Source organism: Marmota marmota, unplaced genomic scaffold (assembly GCF_001458135.2).
Source record: "Marmota marmota marmota unplaced genomic scaffold, marMar, whole genome shotgun sequence".
Lineage (NCBI taxonomy): Eukaryota > Metazoa > Chordata > Mammalia > Rodentia > Sciuridae > Marmota > Marmota marmota.
This window is the reverse complement of record NW_025999963.1, coordinates 828,717-852,421: the sequence shown is the minus strand read 5'-3', so window position 1 is coordinate 852,421 and position 23,705 is coordinate 828,717. Positions and strand designations below refer to the sequence as shown.

General features: G+C 31.6%; 1 protein-coding gene across 5 annotated transcripts in view; it reads left to right on the top strand.

Annotated features, from left to right (window-relative positions):
• Cdh18 (cadherin 18) overlaps positions 1–23,705 on the top strand; it is a 672,909-nt gene that overhangs the window by 427,592 nt on the left and 221,612 nt on the right. For all 5 annotated transcript variants that reach the window (XM_048803133.1, XM_048803131.1, XM_048803132.1 and 2 more), the window contains one exon: positions 13,878–14,172. In XM_048803133.1, coding sequence (XP_048659090.1) covers positions 13,878–14,172 — 295 coding nt within the window. The remainder of the gene's footprint in view (positions 1–13,877; positions 14,173–23,705) is intronic.

Genomic DNA, 23,705 nt, shown 5'->3' with positions numbered 1-23,705 from the left:
TCAGCTATCCCGCTCCTTGGTTTACACCCAGAGGTATTAAAATCAGCATACTGCAGTGACACAGCCACATTAATGTTTGAAGCAGCTCAAACTAGGAATTAACCTAGATACCCCTCAACAGAAAAATGGATAAAAATGTGATATATATACACAATGGAATATTACTTAGCCTTAAAATAGAATGAAATTGTTACATTTTAAGGTAAATGGATGGAGCTGGAGAATATCATGCTAAGTGAATTAAGCCAATCCCTAAAACACAAAGGCTCAATGTTTTCTCTGATATGTAGATTCTAATTCACAATAAGGTTGTAGGGGGACTAGGGATAAATAGAGGTACCTTGAATTAAGCAGAGTGCAATGAAGGAAGGGGAGGGTATATGGGGCTAGGAATGATAATATAATAAATTGAATAATATTAACCTATGTACATATATGATTACACAACTGGTTTGATTCTACATCATGTATAGAAGAATGAGAAGTTTTACTCCACTTATACATAATGTGTCAAAATGCATTCTACTGTCATTTATAACTAATTAGAACAAAATTTTTAAAAAGAAAGAGTAGACAAAAAAAATAATTCTTTCGATTATGTTCTTCTTTTACAAAACAATTCATTGAAAACTATTGGTCATATTTATTTCCTTGTGATTTTAAGGGTCAGCTTTCCAATGTTTGCAAAATGCTCATAGTTACATTGATTTGTATTTCAGGTGCTCTGTCAATTAGTTTTGGAAAAATATGTATTAATTTTTCAGACATTTCCAATCAATGAATATGCTATAAATATCTGTTTTATATACATTTTCTAATTTTATGCAGATTGTTATGCGGACTTTCACAATTTTTTCATTAAGTTTATGCCTAAATATTTAGGCTTTCTGTTGCTATCACAAATTTTATTGCTTATATTTTAAGGTAAATTGTATGCCACTAATAAACAGAAAATCCTTTGATTTTAAAATACTGTCCATGAATCTTTTGACTTTGTTAAATGCACCTAGAAATATATTTATGTGATGTGTGTGTGTATATATATATATATATATATATATATATATATATATATATGCATGTTTCTATGTGTGTAGAATCTTCAACACTTTCTAAATACATAAATTTCAACAAATCAACATATTCTAAAGACATTTCTAAGTACATATCATCTTTGAGTAGAGAAAGGCTTTCTTCCTGGTATTCAGTTTCTATCTCATGTATTTGTGTTTTGTTATTTGATTTTTACTCTATTGTACTGTCTAGCACTTTCCATACAGTATTGAATAGTAAGTAGTAAAAATGGACATACTTGCTTACTTCACAATCTTAGGGGAAAAAAAAAAACTTTTATGACAGTGTATAATTCTATTTTTAGATTTTTTTTTAAAAATATAATTTTAGTTGTTGATGGACCTTTATTTTATTCATTTATTTGTATGTGGTGCTGAGAATTGAACCCAGTGCCTCATACACATGAGGCAAGTGCTCTACCAATGAGCCATAGCTGCAATCCCTATTTTTAGATTTTTGTAAATGCTCTTTATCAGATCAAGAGCATTCTTTAATTTCTAATATGCAATTTTTTCTTCATCTCCTATATTATGCTTTCTTTTGAGTTTATTTTCATGTTCAGAAGTCATGCTTTTTAATGTTTATAAAGGGCTTTGCCTGTCATTTTTCTTTATCTTACCTTTTTATACATCTGCACTTAAAAAGCATCATTGTGTGTAGTTAAATCTTATTTTTAACCTATCTCAAAAATTCTGCTTTTTAATTGCTGGTGTTCAGTACATTTACAATGATTTACTATTATGACCAATAATAATTACTCAAATAGCAGCTTTTTATTGAAATATAATTGACAAAATATAATATGTGTCGTTTTGATGGGCATAATTCTTCAGTTTTCAGTGCATGTGAAGGTGTGAAACTATTAAATCTCCCTAATTTTAGAAAATTTGCATAACCCTGAAAAAGAAACCTTATGATAATTTGTAGTCAATCCCTGTTTTTCCCTCCACTCCAGCCTCTTGCAAACACTTGTCTATGTTTTCTGCAGCATGTGTTTTCTTTCTTCTTGAGGATATACCTGAGACTAGCATCACTGGCTCATATGGTAACTATGTGTAATAATGTATAGTGTTCCAATTTCTGCAAATTCTTGCCAACACTTGTTGTTTCTGTCTTTTTGAAATTTTTGAAATTTTAGCACTCTTTGTGGGTGTGAAATGGTAACTCATTGCAGTTTTAATTTGCATTTCCCTAATGACTAATGGTGATGATCATCTTTTTACATACTTACCAGTTATTTTTTTATCTACTTTTGAAAAGTGTGTATTCAAATTCTATATTCATGTTTAATTGGGCAAATTGTTCTTTCTGCTCTAGAATTGCATTATTTATAAATTCTGGATATTAGGTTTTCAACAGAATTACAGTTTACACATTTTCATCCACTTTCTACGTTGTCTTTTAACTTTTATATAGAGTGTTTTCAAAGCACATACATTTCAAATGTTTAAAATTTATCATTTTAGTTTTGGTTATCTTTACAAATAATCAAGTTTCTTGATTGTTATCTATTTCATCTCTATTTTCTTTCTGTTTTATAGCCATATAAATCCTATAAATTTTAGTTTACGATTATTTGCTTTGATTCAACTTAAGGCACCATATTTACTTTTGAAAAGTGTTCTTTATAATTTCTTCTTGACTCATTGATGATTTAAGAAAGTGGGTTTTATTTTCACTTGTTTGTCAATTTTGTTAATTTACTTCTGTAATTCATTCCGAACCTTTCTTTGTTTTGATCAGATAATATATTATATATGATTTTAATGTATGTACATTTATTTATTTTAAAATGGTCCACTTTCTTCTTCTTATTTTTAGATGGCTAAAGAAACAGTGTGACATATCACATCTAGACTAGCTTTCCTGGCAGAAGGGTTTGTATTTACGTTTATTGGCCTAACATGTAGTTTATCCTAGAGGTTGTTCCATCTGTAGTTGATATGACTATTTACACTGCTCTGATTGTAGTGTTTACTATAAAAAATCTATTTAGTCTTAAATAGTTTACTGTGTCATTTAAGAATTCTGTCCCTCTGCCTATCATCTGACTAGTTATCCAGTATTGAAAACATGGCACTCAAACCTCAACTAATATTGTTTAAATGAGCACTTATGTTTTTCAGTCCTATCTATTTCTAGATCATGTATTCAGGGGCACTGTTATTAGAAACATGTTTGCAATTATAAATTATTGACACATTGATTCTTCTATCATTATAAGGTATCCTTAATTTTCTGTAGTAACAATTTTCATCTTGAAGCATTTTTTTTCTGGTATTATCACAGCATTGTAGCTATCTTTTCCTTAAAGCTTACAAGATATAATGTTTTTCTGCTCTTTAATTATATTTCTATTTAAATCCAAACTGTATCTCAAAGCATCATGGGTGTTATTTAAAAATTCTTTTAATTTCTGTGTCCAATCATCATGTTTATTCTGTTTTCATTGACTGTTATCACTTAGGATCTGTTATTTTACTGTTTCTTTTCTTCGTTATGTTTTGTTGCTACAGACTTCTGTGATTCTTTCTTTCACACTAAATAATTACTAGTGTATCATTTAATTATTGTCATTTCTTTTATACACTTTGTGACAATCTAATTTTGGTAATTCCAACTTGATCAAATACTATTCAAAGATTTCTTTGCATACAACTCCATTCTGCTTTTTGTGTTATTATCATACCACATGCATATTTACACATGTCAAGCTCAGTAGCACAGATTTCTATATCATCACACATATAGCTGTGTTTTAAAGAAAACAGGAGGAAGTGCCACAAGAAATACATTTTCACTGTTTATGTTTATATATGTACTTGTCATTACATTTTCATTTGAGTGATCTTTGATTTTTATTAACAGTGTTTAGAGTTTCCAGTTTGCTAGTCTTGCCATTCTGTATTAACCATTACTTAATTGTCTTAGTTTCCATGAGGATTTGAACTATTATTTAGTATCATTTCATTTCAGCTTCTAAAATTCTCTTTTTTATTTGTAATATTGCAGATTAGCTGTTAACACATTCTCCATTTTTTCTTTTTTTCTAGAATGCTTTAATGTCTTCACTTTTAACACCTAGTTGACTACAAATTGCATTCTTATTTGTATCTCTATTTTCTTTCACCATGTAGATATCTAATACATTCTTATTTCTTTCTGTATGTTTTAGTATATAACATAATAATATAACAGAATTAGTATTATTACATTATAGTTGTTAATACAATGTAATTGTTTAGTATGTTAATGTATTAATACAATAATATAATACACATCATTTTCACTTATTGAAAACTGGGAATTTTAAATGACATAAAGTGTCAAATTTAGAAATCAGATTCTTATTCTTCCATGATGTTGTTTGTGGTGCTGTTTCATTAATAAATTTTCTGAAATGATTCTGAAGTCTTTATCCATTGTTATGTGTGCCCACTAAAGTCTCAGCATGCATGGCTTACTGGTGAATTGACAATGGATGCATATTTTCTTGGGTGCCTAGAATCTATGTACATCCCTTTCTTTCCTGGGGTCAGTGTGATGCATGTTGAGTCCCATCTCCAACACTAGACCAGGCAGCTTACAACTTGACATTTTCCTTTACTTCCAGCTTTCAAAGACGCTGAAGTTTAGCTAGAGATGTTATCTTCTGGTCTTATGTCTTTTCTGACCTTGCACACTATCATTATTTGCAAAGTCCTACAGATGTACACAGCTGCCTATAATTCCTATGCCCAGTTTTAAAAAAAAAATTCTAATAAACATTATAGTTCCCAACTTTTCTTTTTAAACCTTTGGGCTAGTATATCATTTGCTCCAGTTGGTATTCACTATCTCAGGCAACTTCAATTTTTAAGACTTCTTTGTTTTTTAAAAATCTCTATGGGAAAAGCTATAGGCATTTGGGAAGTTGTGAGTCAGGTCAAATAACAACAGAGTTGAGAGTGGTGTCTTCCAGAGAACCAAACAGAAATCAAATAATCAGCACTTTATGGACATGTGGCTCCAAGGACCACCAGCCCCATTTTGCTACATCCTGTGGGTGCCATGATGCAGGTTTTCACTGTGATTTTAGGATACTGTCTTTCACAGCTGCAGTGGAACTGAGGGCATGGGGATAGGGCACACACAGTAAGGTAAAACAGAACTAAATATTCAAATCAAAATTCAGATATTTTTCTTGCATACATCTTCTCTGTAATACCTCAAGAATGATCATTTTCCAGAGTTTTGAAAAGTTGATTCTTGTAACTTTAGAGAGAATTCTCATTTCTTTTATAAAGGAGATAATTTGGAAAATTCATACTCCACCATTTTTCCTGATTCATGTTTGTATACAATATAGTGTTTTATAAGGTCTTGTTTTTACATTGCTACATCAGTTTTTGTTTTATATGGTCCCTTTCTATATTCTCTTGTTGTAAATGCTTTTTACCATTCTGTTTAAAATTTATTGAGTCTCTTGGTTTTACATCATTTGTTTAATTTTAGTGTTTGTGCAACTGTAACAAAGTATAATAATAAAATTTAAAAAAAGAAAGTCTATATGTAATCAGTATTGTATCACTTAATTTCTGAAACTGTATTTTACACACTATTCCGTGTTTTCACTTCACACTTCACATTTCCCACATTTTAATTTTCAGTGCACCTCGTTAACTTCCCCCTTCATCAATGCAGTGCCTTTATGATAGCATATTTACAATTAACTACCCCATTATTTTTTTTTAAATTTGTTTTAAGTTGTAGATGAACACAATGACTTTATTTAAATTTATTTTTTTGTAGTGCTGAGGATTGAACCCAGTGTCTCACACATTCTAGGCAAGCATTCTACCTCTAAGCTACAATCCCAACCATACCTCTTTACTTTTTTTTCCTAATTTTGTCAGAGTTTTTAGTTAAATTGCCTTATAAAGCCCATCATGAGTTGTTATTTTTGGTTTAAATAGTGAGTAATTTATTTAAATTGAGATTAAAAACACATACAAACATATATGTGTTTAAATACATACATAGCCATTTATGTACACACACACACACACACACACACACACATGATCATTGCTGACTATTGTCAAATGCCAAAAGCAATCGTCCCAGATTCTTCTCTGCAGAGTTACATGGGCTAACTCTGGATTAAAGAAGCCCTTTCTCTAGCACAGGAAACAGGTGCCCAACTGTTTTTTGTTTGTTTGTTTATTTTGTTTTGTTTTTGTTTTTGTTACTGTGTCTCAACTCATCTTTCTCTCCATCATAATTTTTCCCATCCCCTGCATATACAGACTGAGTATTTAATATTTGAGAGTTTGTATTGTGTATTGGATTTTCTTGTGTCGAATTATTTTCCTCATATTCTGATATCACTCCTATCCTTCTATAAATGTTATTTGATAACTATGAAATACTGGTGATGTTAGATAAATTTTGTCAAGTGATAAAATTCATTTCAAAACATCATGAACAAGGAAAAATGTATGATGACAAATCTCAAAAGAAGAAAATAACCTCTTGATGCTTTCAGGTATTTCATAAGAAAAGAAACAGGACTATGGATTGAGATTCAGTGTCCTTTTCCCTGGGAAAATTTCTGCACATAGTGAAATGTATCAGTCTGTGCTTCTCTCAGAATATTGACTATGGTGTTTCTTTTTAGTACATTGCCTGATACCTAGTGAAGTAATACACTTCATTTTATTTTCTGTTCAATTATGTTGAGTTGAATGATTAACATGAGAACTCTTTTAATAAAGGTCAGAGCTATGGATGAGTAGACATGTAGAAATGATGGAACTTAACTGAGAAGCATGAGAAATAGGCATGGGTGAATATCCAAAATATTGTAAGAAGGACTTCAATAGGACCTTTATTTATTTGAACAAGCATTAATTGCAAAGTATCTGGGAAAGTAACGCCACATTTTGGAATTAGCAGTTGAATTCAGGACACAATTTAATAGTAATGAACACAGGAAGTATCAAATTCTTATGTATCATGGAATGAAAATCAAGCAAATGTTGCAAATTGTGCATGGAAATAAGATCATACTTTATATATGCTAATAAATCTTACAGTTTTCCTAAAAGATTGTATCATATTGTGACTTTTCAACATACCTTGTACAAAAATCCAGAAACTTTATTTAATAATAACATTCATATACACATATAAAATTAATAAAAACGTATTAAATCAGCTTAATCTATGAAAGGTAGTAAAAGGACATTGAATACCCCACTATAGTGCAACCTCTTATTCTTCCTTCTTTTAAGTACCACCTGCTTACTACTGCATTATTTGCTAACTTTCTCCATGTTTAATCTAATTAACATAGAGTATATATGGAATTTTTATTGTTATTTATGCATTTTAGGTAAATATGATCTTATACACTATTCTAAAATATTATTATTTTTAATAGTGTATAGTTTTTCAGAACCATCTTATGCATCTCATTATTTTAATTGTAATTCATACTTTATCGAGCAATTTTCTTCCAGCCAAACCTATAGATTATTTTGACTTTTCATATATATATATATGCTTATTTTTACTTTTTTTCAGCACACTGACATGTTTCTGCTTTCCTATTTTTTTTCAATTTTCATTGTTTTCACTCTAGCATTTTAATTTTGAAATATCAAAGGCTTCTATAATCAGTCCTTCCCCTCTCTTCCTGCCTCTGCTTATTTCATTGACAATCTAATCCAACTTCATTGCTATTAATACCACCTCTGTGCTTCAATCCCTTGAATTTACAAACCAATCAAACTTCTCCTGTGAATGTAGACTGCATACATAAATAGCTTTTCTATAGTCTTGGCTGAGCTGAACAACAGAAATATTACATTTAGCATACCCAAGTTGAATTCCTGACCATTCCCTTCAAACTTTCTATACCAGGATCCTTCCATAATTCAGTTGATTGCCACTATAAATTTCTGTCACTATGTACTAATATTCTTGCTTGATCTCTCCTTCATTTTACAGCCCATATCCATTCCTTTGGAAACCCATTGCTGCACTTTGAAAATACATTCATGATTGGAATGTTTCTCACCATTTTCACTACTGCCATTCTGTTCCATGGAACAATTATCAATCTGCTGCTTACTGCAGTTATATTCCATCAAATATTATTTTTTTAAAGAGAGAGTGAGTGAGAGAGAGAGAGAGAGAGAGAGAGAGAATTTTTTAATATTTATTTTTTTTTAGTTTTCGGCGGACAACATCTTTGTTTGTATGTGGTGCTGAGGATCGAACCTGGGCCCCACGCATGCCAGGCGAGCGCGCTACCGCTTGAGGCACATCCCCAGCCCCTCAAATATTCTTGCTTTAACTTTGCTTCTCCAATTTTCTATTTTCAATATTGAAGCCATGGTGATCCTTTTAAAGTGCCTGTGAATTATAATAGATCACCACTCAAAACTATCTAGTCTTCCTTTCTTGTAAAATCCCCTTATGTGGAATCACACCCAGATGTTTCTCTGAGGTCTTCTCTTACCTTCATTTTTATCTGTGCTCCTATGTCACACTGGCCTTCTATTTCTGTAACCTGCTAATAACAGTCCTAAATTGATCCTTTAAGTTTTCATATATCCTGCCCTTCAGGGATTTGCCTAAATACCATCTTCTTAAATAGGCCTTATCTGATTCCTTGTGTTATTTTGTTTCCTGCTATAATATATCACCACCAATTTGGTCACTTAAAAATTAATATTTTTTAATGGATCTATAAGTCTGAATTCCAAGATAATTCCTATTGATTTAAAATCTAGGATCAGGCAGAGATTCAATATTGTATGCAGTACCTCTGGGTTCTAGAGGAGAATTTATCCTTTGTCTTTTCCTGTTTGTAGAGAACTCTCTTCAGTCTGTGCACAATGTCCTCTACATTTCAAGGCAGCAATGAGATCCTGAATATGTATCCAGCTTCCATCTCTGTCTTTCTTTCTCTCACCAATTAGAATGTATTTCCACACTCTCCCCCAAGGACTCTTCTGATCAGATTGCTCATACTTAAAGAAACCAGAAGAGTTTCTCCAACTCAAGGAATTTAAACTTAATAATTCCTGTGAAGCCCATGTTTCCATGGAAAGTAACATATCCATGGGTCCCCTGAATTAAGGCATGCACATCTTAGAGGGCACAATAGTCTACCTACCTTAGTCCTATATTTATTGCTACAACCTCTGTGCAACACACCAGCTACTTCTAATATTCCTCTTTTATATCTTTCTCCTTCTTCTTATTAAATTTAGCTCTTGAATTTTCTAGAATATTACAGATAAGTTATAATTTCTTCTGCTTATTCTTTGTTTCTAATCATTGCACTGAATGCAGACTATGTCCACGTAGGCATCTTTATTTGCCTTTTGTGTGTGATATAGCTAAGTTCTGAATATCAAAACTGGTACATTAGGGTGCTCCAAAAATGTTTATTTTAAAAATAAACTCCTGGATCAAGTAATTACCTTATGTTTTATTACCAAATGAATTTCCCAAAGCATCAATTCCATTTACAACTTTATCATCCTCCTTCTATTATGAAATGCAATTACTGCTTTATTTTTTTTCAGAAAAGAAAAATTGCTAAAATGAAGAGTAATAATAAAGTGTTAAATGTGTGTGAAATAACACAATTTAATGTGTGGGCAATGGATTTGTGTCAATATTTTCATGGAAATTGAGTCATGTTTAATAATCTGATATTTAAAAAGAACAAAAACAAAATAGTACCAGCTGGGCATGAGGTAATCCCAGTTACTCTCAAGGCTGATGCTGGAAAATTCCAAATTCAAGACGAACATGTTGAAATTATAAATGTTGTCTAAAGATTAAATTATAATAATAATAGGAAGAAGAAGAAGAAGAAGAAGAGGAGGAGGAGGAGGAGGAAGAGGAGGAGGAGGAGGAGGAGGAGGAGGAAGAAGAAAGTGGACATATAAAATGTGTTTCAGTCTCCTTGAAGAAAAATAAAACAATTTTATTCTGATAAAAAATAGATAATCATGTATTCCATGTAGTTTATATTAGTTGCAATCAATTTCTCAATATTTGAGGTTTCTTAATAACTTGTAGTGAAATTCTCAGCCACTGCCTGCATTTCGAAGTGCTCAAATATTCAGCACATCTGGATAGTTGAGCTGATGGGTAAGAAATGACAATTTCAAATGTAAGCAACACTATGCAGTTATGTGTTAGGTGTTAACATTCCTTTTTGAGTTCAGAGGATATATTGCCAAAGCAAGTGGGAAAAAAGAGAGTCTGTTCCGTGCAACTCTTTATTATTCATTCACTTCCTTCTCAAAAAGTGTATGCCAATTAGTTAAAAATGTCGTTGTATTTTTGTACTCCTAGTTACACAAATACTGTATTTCCTTATTTTTATATAATTTCTTAATCTTTTGTGTTTTAACCAATTACCATTCATCTTATGGTTGAATGAGGTATTTTGTTATTCCTATTTTTAGCTATTTTTCCATAATTGTTGATAAAAAACTTAAAATTATGTTTTATTTTTCTTCAAGGAGACTGATATGAATAAGTTACCAAAAGACTTATTATTTGATGCATTTCCTTCACATTGATTACTTAATGTTAATTGATTCTTCTTTTGTATGATTATACTTTAAAATATGACACATAGTAGAATGAGTTATGCATACCACATTTCAATGCCATGTATTTAAAATTTTCACATATTTCTTGCACATTGTGTCATATGCATTCTTATACAGAAAGTATTGAAGATAATAACAGTAGCATTACTAATATGATGTTTTTGTCTTTGTTTCAGTCATTCACTGGAATACTGTAAATATTAGTTCCCTACTTATAGCAAGGTGTATTTGAATTGTGTGGTTCAGAATATCATAATTTTAACTTAGTGACCAGTTTTTGTAACATAGACATTACAACTTAGAGCAACTTTCCAAATTAATGGCTCTGCCACCATTTCCTTAACCTTTTAAAATTATCCTTCCCCAAGGAAGATAATATTATTTTAGTGAGAACATGTGCATTGAAGTGAAACCAATATATTTTTAGGTACTGATTCTACTGTGGTTCAGAGTGCATCAAAAATGTCCTAACATGAACTCATGTGAGTTGCATTAGCTTTAGAAGGACCATTTGTTAATACTTAACACTAAGAAAAAGGTGATTTATTAAGGTAATGCCAGAAAAGTTTTAATTTTGTTTCACATGGGTGGATACATTTTTCTTTCTTTTTTTCTTCACCCCTTCTTCCTTTTATGTCCTCTAAAGAGCAGTTTATTAGCCCCACTTCACTCTGTAATCAGACACACAAGAATTATCTCTTCTTGCAGTAAGTCTAAATTTAGAACATCTGTCTTTTAACATGAAACTGTAAGTTACTCTGCAAGACCTCAAGACTCTAAAACTACATCCCCACCACTGTGTTTTAAGATATATCCCCACCACTGTGTGTTAAGACTCTGCTACCACTCTCTGAATAATATTTCTAAACTGTTTACTAAAAGGAGTTTATTGTATATGAATAAGATCAACCTTATCTTCCAAATATTTTATCTTCTTTTATTATAAAAATCCATGGGTATCTCTCAAATAATTTAGTAGCTAGTTAAACTTATATTTTTTTTACAAAATCAGTACCAAAATTGTATCAGGGTCATTTCTAATTTCCATGATCTAACCCCTTCCATCTGTTTCTCATTCCTGAACATACTCAAAGACTTCAGGTGTCTATTGTAGTTATCTATAGATTTGATTATTGGTATCCCCAGTTTTCTCTCCACCTCTCAAGTTTTCTACCATTACTTCTACTAATAAAAAATGTTCATTTCATTCATTTATTCTTTCATCATTTTTTGTCTTATAAAACTTAATACAAACATGGGCTCCTCCAAAGTCTTTGAAAACCTCTTATTAAACAAATAAGATGATATAACCAATCTTTCCCTTGGCTTCCACCTCTGTGGCAAAGCGTATGCTCAAACAGAACTGAACATTTGAGAGAGGATGTGGTGAAGGAGTGGGAATCCTGAGAGTAGATCAATTTGCTGCTTCACATATGGTTATTATCAAAATTATATAAAATTTTAATCAATTGACTATATGCTAATGTAATGGTTTTCCATTAGTGTTACTTGAAAGCTGATAATTTCAAATTTCAATCATGTTAGTTAAAAGTTGAAAAAATTCACTAATAAAACAATCACATTACTTAAACTCTAAAACTAAGTAGTATTAAAAACTGACATAGTACTCAATATATATCTCTGTAATATTTTGTTGTAATTTTTCTAAAGTGATTCAATAATATGAATATTTCTAAATTATACTTCACTGATCATATTACAGTCTATGTTCAAATTAGTCATAACTAATAAAAATTATGCTAGCTGGCTTACTAATTATGAAAATATTATTACTGTGTAACTTGTGGAATGTGCAAGCCTGAAAACCCAGAAAGTCTGGAGACTGAGTCTGGAGGACTACAAGTTCCTAGCCAGTATCAGCATCTTAGCAAGATTCCTGTATCAAAAATAGAATATGAAGGCTCATAGGCATTTATGGTTTCAATCCCCAATATTGAATAAAATAAAATGATTGATGATTTGTAATGAATTTTCTTTTGGCTGCTTTTTCTTTTACAAAACAAATAATTCTTTTCTTGAATTTTATTTTGTTTTTCTAAATATTCTCTATTTCAACTGACTTTTAAGAGTTCAGACCCTTTAAAATAACCTTGAAAATTTTCACTTCACTATGGCAAGAAAACTGAAGTGCTTTGCGAATAAGGCTATGTGTTTCAGAATTTCCAATGTTAGAAATGAACAAAAGTTGAGGACTTGAGGTTATGTGACCAGAGAATTTCATCTGAAGATAACTGCTCAGCTCTCTTGGGAGAAACAATTCTTCAAATATGTATTTGAAATTTCAGAAAATACTTCCACTATTCCTCGGTAGAAATATAGTACTGGCACTCCCAGAGGTATTTAACTGAATTTTGATGGTATAAGTTAAAATAGAGTTTTAAGCATGAGTGATATGCAACTCAAAAGCATTCATAGTTTTAAATAACAAAAAAGACTAATATTATCTTAATATATTGATTATCCTTATTAGAGAAGATCTCTTTAATAAATTTCTACTTTAAAAATACCAAGTAAGGTATTTTTTTATCATTTTAATTCAGTAAGTGATATTTATCCATGTTTTTAAGTTAACTAAATTTAGGATATAGTTACTGGTTCCGTTTAAGACTACTAGCAACCTTTTGAGTTAAATGTTTGCAGTTCTTAAAGAAAAAAATTACTGCTTATATATTTACATTCTAAATATAAATATTTATACTAGAAAATATTTCAAATTTGTTTCAACTTATAAAATTAAAGCTCTATGACAAATTATGGGCCTTTATTGTGAGAATTTTAATAATTGATTCAAATATCAATTCATTCCAAAAACAAAACAAAATCTGCTTTAGTCTTACAAGTATACTAGGTGACAGAAATGTACTGAAAGTGTCTTTTCTCACCTTTATATTAGTAAAATGTTCAGTTAGTGAAAAAACAACATGGGTTATTCTTTTACTCAAACCAGTAAATGAATTGCTTAGAGAAATCATGATAATCATATGAATACCAACTAGACAAAATATGCAAGAAAATGAAAAACAGCCATATGCAAGACACTGTAGAGAGAAAAAAAATCTTACAATATGTATCAAATTGTACATGGGAAATTTTCAAAGAAGGAGACCAAAGGTGGGAATGCAATTGCCTGCTAATTTGCCCATGTGTATTTTGCAGCTGCACTCCAATTCTGACAAAGGTGATGGGTCTGTCAAGTACATCCTTACTGGAGAAGGTGCTGGGACTATATTTATCATTGATGATACCACGGGGGATATCCACTCAACCAAAAGCCTAGACAGAGAGCAGAAGACACACTATGTGCTTCATGCCCAGGCTATTGACAGACGGACAAACAAGCCTCTGGAACCTGAATCTGAGTTCATCATCAAAGTGCAAGATATCAACGACAATGCTCCAAAGTTCACAGATGGACCTTACATTGTGACTGTGCCTGAAATGTCAGATATGGGTAAGGAAGACTATTTCTATACTTGAAGAGTTAATCCAAAAATCATCTACAAAAGTCCAGTATTTAATCTCTCTGTGTTTGTGCATGTGTGTTTGTGTGTATCTGTGAATGTAGAACTGTGGAAAAGTTTCAAAATGTTTGAATATTTTTTCTGTTGCATAAAATATTAAAGAATACTGAGTCAATCATATATTAATGAATTAATTTATGAGGATGTAAATATAAGCTATGGTTTGATCTCAAGGAAAAAGTCATAAATTGGTTAACAGCTACAATTCTTGCTTAACTTCTATGGTATTTTGGTTATGCATTTTTTTTCTAATATTAAGCATATACCAACAAATTCAGTACAACATTTTGATTAGAAAAAAGACTATGTTGTGTTTCAAATTCATGGCTTCATGTCTTTTAAGCTTAAGCTCATGAATAAATTATAATAGCATTAGTAGTAGAGGTAGTCACTACATTAATAAGTAAAAGTTTAAGAGATTCCTAAGCATCTACTTAACATATATTGCAAAATATACAACAATCCTATGAAAAATTTTGAATTTTTAAAATATGCAAACTGGGATAGATTACTTAAGTCACTTCCTCAAATTCAGATATCTAGGAAATAGCCAAGGAATTATGAATTCCAGTTTTACCGGAAAGCAAAAACAGTATTGCAGATGGTGTATCATGATTCAGGTTTAGAGTCTCTGATTATCTGGAGCATTCCCATCACTCACAGCTTTTTGTGGTTTAGCCATTTTATTTTTACCTAATAGATGAGTTTTCTAAGGGTAATTAAAATAAATCAGCTATCATAGGGCTTGTGAGTCCTGCCTGACCTACATGAGTCCCTGGGTTAATCCATAGCACTGACAATAAAAGTGGCAGCATCAATAACAAAAACTTAACTAGAATAATAATTTCTCACTATCTTTGTAAGACTCTAAGCTTAGATTTAGAATGCATTTTTAATAAAAATTTTAGACATTTAATTTCAATTCACATATATGAACATTATTTTAAATTAAGGATTTTAAAGTCTCTAAATCACTCTATGAATTTGAATATTTACATGAAATTATGTAATGAAACTAAGACTTTCTTCCCTTCCCTACCTTTCAACCTCAGCCCAATTTTGTTCTTTCGAGAGTGCCAAGTATGTCTTGTGGCTGTTGGGGGAAGTCAAGAGAAGAGAGAGACTTAGGTCTTCATGTCAGCCAGAGCCTCAGGGGAGAAAGCAATTGCCAACATGGTTCCCTCTGGACCATAGTAGATAGAAAACAGGGATGAGACTCAGCAATCCTGGTGGAAAGTTTCCAAGGAGATTTGAGAGAGAGAATTAAAAGACTGAACACTACTCACCTAGTGAGTGAGAGTTTGTGTGGAAACCCAAGAACAGAATTTCCTGTGCCCTACCCATAGAGCTCTATGGTACAATGACTTAAGAATACCACTGGTAGGTTAATTCCAGGAGGTGGGTAAGACCTTAAAGAGCAAGGTAACCCTAGGTGGATGCACAAGAGAGAGCTAACAGAACATTCATTAAAGAAAGACTGTTTCAAAAGAAGAGTAAGTAATAAGAACACTACAGACATTTTAAGTACAATACAGTACATTTTAAGTACTTAACAATACAGATTTTTTTACCGCAAATCATGCATTCTTGTATTTTTTAAATTATTATCTCAGTGTTAAACATAATATTTTGTTTAGTTTGACATAATCATACAAGCATGAAAAATATTTTATTTCAATATAGTCCCCAGTATTTTAACTTTCCCTGTCTTCCTCTACCCCTTATTCCCTCGTTCCTTTATTCAACTCTTCATTCTTCTACTTATTTATAGTGTTTTTTTAAATTATTGCATTAAAGATATATGTAAAGGTGAAATTTACTGTGGTATGTTCATATATGTACATAGGATAATTTGGTCAGTTCTATTCTGTGGTTCTTCTCTTTTTCTGACTCTCCGCAAACCCTTCCTCTACTCTTCAGGGACCCTCACTGACCTGACACATGTGCATTCACGCGAGCGTGCACACAGACACACATACACACACACACACACACAGACACACACACACAGAGATTTCCCTTTATTTTGTTCCAGCTTCCAAATTCGAGAGAAAACATTTGATTCTTGATTTTCTCAGTCTAATTTGTTTCATTTAGCAGGAAATTCTTCAGTTCCACCCATTCACATACAAATACCATGATTGCATTCTTCTTTACAGCTAACTAAAACTCCATTGTGTACACATACCACATTTTTAAATCTATCCTTCCGTTGATAAATATCTGGTCTGGTTCTGTAATGTAGCTCTTGTGAATTGTACTGATTCAAAGCATCACTGTAGCTATATTTTAAATAAATAAATAATAAAACAACAACAACAACAAAAAAGTATATAAGCACTGAAAACATGAATGGTTACCAATTAGACCAAAATATCTTCTTGTTTTTTTGTTTTTTTTTTAATATATCACACCAAAAGAAGTAGCTAAAGAAGAATCAAAAAGCAAGATATTTTTTTAAAAAATCCATATTTCTACTATGGAAAGCCCACAATTTTCAATTTGCAATTGTGGGAAGAAGAAGGAAGACTTAGAGAGTGTGTTTATTCAACCTATCATGTTAGCAGCACAGGTTCCCAGAAAACAAAGAACAGATGCATAATGCAGAAGAGGAAAATAAAATTTCATTTTGGGGTGCAAAATACTCTGATTTAGAAGTCAAATAGAATTTCTGAGTTCAAGGAAGGATATATAGAATAAGGATCAACTTTTGATAAACCTTGGCAAAGTTTCTAAAGACTAAAGATAAAGAGAAAACTCCATAGACTTTTGAAATTTTTGAAATTGTAATTTAAGAAAAAAACACATTCACATTATATATATTGTTTGAAATATTGGAATTTGGTAGATAATTGAATCTCATGTATAGTCTACAAAGGAAAAAATGAAAACTTAAATCCTTTGTTCATTCAAAATGTGATACATCTGTGAGGGAAAAAAAATCCTGGAAGGGGATCCTTGAAAGTTCAGTCATCCTTTCCCTGACAGAAAATCATAGAAGAGTTGGAAATGACAACAGTTGAAATGAATCAGAACATGGATTTAGAAGAAGACTAAAGTTATCTGCAATGAGCCCTGAAATAGCTTTATAGTTATATAATCAAAACATTAAATGTAAAATGGCACTGTTAAGAATGCAAAAGTATACAATATTGTCTAACTAACAATCATGAAGCCTACAGGAATTATTGCAGCAAAGGCTGTGGATTTGGAGGAAAAAAATTCACAACATTTTAACATCTTCATTTAGTACTTGGGGAGGAAGGTGAGAATGGGGAACAGCTAATATACTTGGACAAGTATGGTTGAAGATGAGGAATTTAATATCTAAAAGCTGTAGAGAAAAAGGATAATACAAAATAAGTTTTAAATGTCCCCTACTGTGGTTCCAGGCAAAATTAAATTACTTGAGAAATTTTATGGCAAGTCCTAGACTGAATATTGGAAATTATTTTTCATTAGTATATTCGAGTGTGTGAACAGGCTTATTATTGAGGAAAATCAAACACATAAACATTATCATAACATATTATAATGAACTTTGTAATATGAAGTCTAGAAGGTTATGTGCCAGTCAGTGGAGGAAGAATTTTTTCATGTCACACGCTTCAGATTGAAAACTCTTATATTAACTGATTTTGGATATTGAAAGTGATTAATATTATAGAATTGGGATCAGCAATGGCAAGAGAGGGATACCTGGACTGCTGTCTGATTTTGTAAGGTTTTACTGAGGTGTAGCTTCACTTGTTTATTCCAGTGTTGCCTGTGGTAGTTGGGGTAGTGCAGGGGCAGATCTGAAGAGCTTGGAGGAAGGAGGCCTTCAAGAAATATGTCTTACAAAGCCTGAAATATTCAGTACATTATTTTTGTAGGAAACAAATGCTTACCAGTTTCCTTGGTAAGAGATTGCAGGGCCAAGACACGAGGCAGGGGAACAGCTAGAGGACAGTGTCATAATTCTGTCAGACAAGAGTCTGCTTGATGTAGGTGGGTCAGTGTTGGCCAGCTGTAGTTCCCAGGAAAGATATTGCTTTCCTGACAAATGGTACAGCTAGCACATGTATTTTACCAGTTACCATTCCCATTTCTTCCTGCCTGTAGTATGGTTATGTAGTATGGAAGCATAGCACCTAAATGAAATTCAGTAGGAAGCTTGTAAGAATAGTATAATACACTGGTAAAACAAGTCCAGATAAATAAATAAATTCCTGAAAATTAATACTGTCATAGGACTGAATCTTTGGTCTTCTACCAATCCTAAGACGTTTCTTAGAAGAAAAATATGTCTTTTTGTTTTTTGGCTGGACTTTCAATACATACAGCTAAGTTGAATCCAAGTTCTAAGTTAGACACCCTAATGAAATAATTAAATTTAATACCGAATCCTAAAGAATAGTGAGGAAGTTTTCATCTTCAGATAAGAAATAGTGTCCTAATTTTCCCTTACATGCCTTGATTTGTTAATGATATGAGATCCTTGTTCCTGTTCCTTTCTGCTAACCCATCGTGAATTTATGAGGTCAAATGATTTTCCTCTGGCAACAATTTTCCCTTCTGCCTGATATGTGATTTCCAGCTGATCTCAGATGGCTATATCTTGCTTGCCATCTACTAAAAAATTAATTGTACACATATTAGCTATGATCAACGAATATAAGGTGATTAGGCATTTTGAATGTAGTCTGAGTTCTGCCAAATACCCAGAATTGATCACCACAAAGCTACCAGTAATTTTGCCAGTCTGTGACTACAAGTCACCATAGCAACTATCAGTATACTGACCACAGATACTACCAGGAACACTTGTTGAAAATTGCTCTGTGTCAGTCATTACATGCCATCTGCAATAAATTCATGCTCATGTAATCATCACCATTGTGATGTCAGCACTATTATATCTTCTTTTTACAAAGGATGAAACTGCAACATAGAATTAAGGAATTTTCCCCAAACTACAACATTAGTAAGGTGTACAACGTTTAACATAGATGTAATCTTAATTTTTGACTTACTATATTTTATATGGTGAACTAAATTAAACCAGATTCAAGGTATTTGTGGAATGATTATTTAAAATTCCACAATTTGCAATAACAGCAATGAAAAACAGTGTCTGTGCCAGAATGTAACCAATTTACTGAGCCAGAAGGGTCTTTTAATGCATTAGAACAGATTTGTATTATTATGATGTTCCTTTTGTTTAAGAGGTGCATTTTTGGGAATTACTTTATATCAAAAATATGAAAATTCAAACCAAGTAACCAGAGACTGAGAGAATAGGTAATTCATTTACAATACAATAAAATCACTTTAAAGTTCAATATGGACTTGATTTTGAAAAAAAAAAGAGAAAAATCTGACAGCATTAAATATGTATACAGCAGAAACCTGTGTATAAAGAAAATGGACAGGTTTTAGGTGGGTGTAAGGAACAAAATCTGAAGGGACATGAAAATGCAGATTGTGTGGGCAATAATGTAAATGGAGTTCTCAAGGGCCACTTTCAGGAGTGAAAGAGGTCGTATTACCTGAGATACAGAGTGGTGTTCAGATGGAGGACCAGGTGTGGTCATAATGTTGGAAATTGTAAAATAGCACATTATCCCCATACTAAAGACAAAGGAAATGGTGAATAAATCTATCATAAAACTGGAAACATTCAATGATACCCCCATCCAAAAAGAATTAAGACATTAATACAAATGAATAATCATTTGAAAGTACAGACATCCATCATGCTAAACTTAATTTTAAAATAAATGAAATATTTATAAAATCCATTATAAACATTAAAGTACTTTTTATCACATATTTTTTACAAAAATAAATTAGCAATAAATTACCCTATGATTAAATCAAAATGCAAGAATCACACCAGTAGGATATTAAAAAAAACAAGTTAATTATACAAAAATCGTATATTTCAATAGTAATTGAAATAACAAAAAAAATGCCAGTATGCAATAGTTGTTACTTTGCAGAGACATTAGAGGAAAAATAAATTGCCATATTTTTAGAGTAATTTGGCAATATCTATGTAAATTTTTAAAACATTTTTTGCTAAAAATATTATTGAAAAAATATAAGTGTGTGTGTATACATTCACATGATTATGCAAAGATGCATGGGAAATTATGACATTGCAATGTTGTTCATAATTATGAAAAAGGAACCAGGAGATGGATGGATAGATACATGGATAGATATAAAGTTTTTGAAAGAATGTGTTCAAGCAAATGCTGAATTCTATGTAGACTTAAGGTGAATATGTTAAAAAAAATGTGTTTAAATGGAAAGATCTGTATTGTGTCAGTGAGAAAAAAATGTTTTCAAAAATCCATGTTAAATAGTCTATGATTTTTTTAGGGAACATGACTATGTTGCAGAACAATCATGCAGATGCACATAAAATATCTAAGGGAAAGAATGCACACACATACATATTTTTGTATGCAGATACTTCTAAAATATGGCTTCTGGTATAACCTGCTAAAAAATAAATGTGTTGAAATTACCTCATCCACAACAGCCTCAAAAAATAAAATAAAATAATTGGGAATCTACCTAACAGAAATCATAAAAAAAAAAAAAAACAACTTCTACAATGGAAACTCCACAACACTAAATAAAGAGATATAAAAAGACTTTAGAAAATGGAACAATCTTCCACGCTCCTGGATAAGCAGAATTAACATTGTCCAAACGGCCATACTACCAAAAGAATTGTACAGATTTAATGCAATACTTATTAAAATCCAAATGACAATATTCATAGAATTAGAAAAAGCAATCATGAAATTCTTTGAAAAAAATCAGAGACCCAGAATAGCCAAACAATCCTTAGCAATATAAGAGGAGCAGGAGTTATCATAATACCAGAAAATAAATTATACTACAGATCGATAGTAACAAAACGGCATGGTATTGGCACCAAAACAGACAAAAGGACCAGTGAGTACAGAATAGGATACACGGAGATGAATGTACATAAATACAGTTATTTCATACTAAACAAAGACACCAAAAATATACAATGGAGAAAAGATAGCCTGTTCAACAAATGGTGCTGAGAAAACTGGAAATCCATATGTAACAAAATGAAACTAAACTCCTATCACCCACCCTGCACAAAACTCAACTCAAAATTGATCAAAGACTTAGGTACTAGAACAGAGACCCTGTGCCTTGTAGAAGAAAAATTAGGCCCCAATATTTACCATATCAGTTAAGAAATAATTTCCTTAACAAGACACTTAAAGCACAAGAAGTAAAATCAAGAATCATTTAATGGGGTGGAATCAAACTAAAAAGTTTCTTCACAACAAAGGAAACAATCAATAACATGAAGATAGAGCCTACAGAATGGAAGAAAATTTTACCACATGCTCCTCAGATAGAGCACTAATCTCCAGGATAGACAAATAACTCAAAAAACTTAACAACAAAAACAAACAAAAAAACAAACCAAAAGCAAAACAAAAAATAACTCAATCAATAAATGGGCTAAGGAACTGGACGCTTCACAGAAGAAAAAATACAATTGATGTCAAATATATGAAAAGAAATATTCAACATCTCTAGCAATTAGAGAAATGCAAATCAAAACTACTCTAAATACATTTCCTCTCATTCCAGTCTGAATCACAATTATCAATGACACAAGCAACAATAAATACTGGTGAGGATGTGAGAAAGTTCATACATTGCTGGTGGGAATGCATTTGGTGCAGCCATTATGGTAAGCAGTATGGAGATTCCTCAATAAACTTGGAATGGAACCACAATTTGATCCAGCTATCCCATTCCTTGATTTACACCAAAAGGACTTAAAATCAGCATACTACAATGATGCAGCCTCATTAATGTTTATAGTGGCTCAATTGACAATACCAAAACTATGGAACCCAACCTAGATGCTTTACAACAGATGAAATGATAAAAACATACAATAGATATACACAATAAAATGTTACTCATCCTTAAAGAAGAATAAAATTATGGCATTTGCCAGTAAATGGATGGAGCCAAAGAATATTTTGCTAAGCTAGTAAGCCAATACCAAAGAACCAAAGGCTCAATGTTATGTTTTTTTTTTGTTTTGTTTTGTTTTGTTTTCTAATATGTGGATAATAAATCACAACTAGAGCAGTTGTGGGGTGGGACTAGGGAAAACAAAGGAACTTTGGATTAGGGAGAGGGGAGTGAAGGGAGAGGAGGGTAACTGGAAGTAGGAAGGACTTCAGAATGAATTGGACATATTTGATTGCATGGCTGGTGTACCACCAGAAGAATGTGTGATGTGTTAAAATGCATTCTACTGTCATGTGTATCTAAGTAGAACAAATTTAAAAAAAAAAAACGCAAAAATTGAAAAAAGGATAATAAAACCACACCAGTTTTAGAAGAAGAAAATTAAATAAATGTGTTCTCTTTATCGATGATTACATACTTACATTTATTTAAAATGATAATAGAGAGTAAAATCTAGGGGCTAGGATTGTGGCTCAGTGGTAGAGCTCGTCTAGCACATGTGAGGCCCTGGGTTCAATCCTCAGCACCACATAAAAATTAAATAAAGATATTGCATCCAACTACAACTGAAAGATAAGTATTTTTTTAAATTAAAATCTAAATTCACAAAAACAAAAATTACTGATAATATTAAATATTTTTATGGTGTATTTTTTAAACTTTATCTATTTATTTATTCTAATTAGGTATATATGACAGCAGAATGCATTTTGATTCATTGTACAAAATTGCAGCACAGCTTTTCATTTCTCTGGCTGTACCTGATATAGTGTCACACTATATGTGTGGTCATACATGTACCTAGTGTAATGATGTCCATCTTATTCCACCATGTTTCCTACCCTCATGCCTCTTATCCTTCTCTCCTTCCCTTAGAGAATAATATTAAATCTTAACTTAAAGATATGCTATTTTCTTACCCTAAAAAAAAAAACTTAAAATAAGGTAGGTAGATGATACCAATTTTTTTCTACATTGGGTTCATAATAATATTATCATTTTTACCCTATACTCATTGAGTTTTAAATCATCCAATTCTTAAGAAACTCTTCATATTTCTACCCAATTCTTTCTAGAGAAAAAGAGAAGGAACCCATTACATATTCTGAGAACTATGATAATAGTACTGATACAATAAGAAATAAAACAAATCCAATGTCTTTAAGGAAATAACAGATATAAATAGACAATTTCAATTTGGTGCTTGATAAGCACAAAAATGAAGGACCCATAGATTTGCTCATAAAACTAACTTGTGGATTAGAGAAGACAAATTCAATGAATTAGTCATAATTCATAGGATGTCTGTCGGTTAGAAAAAGGAAAAAATAAGTGGATTTTTTGTGTAAAGATTGCAATAGTGAAAACTAGTTCGTTTTTCCTGTGAGTAATAGCCCAGTTAGGAGTGTGTATATGTAGTGTATGTATG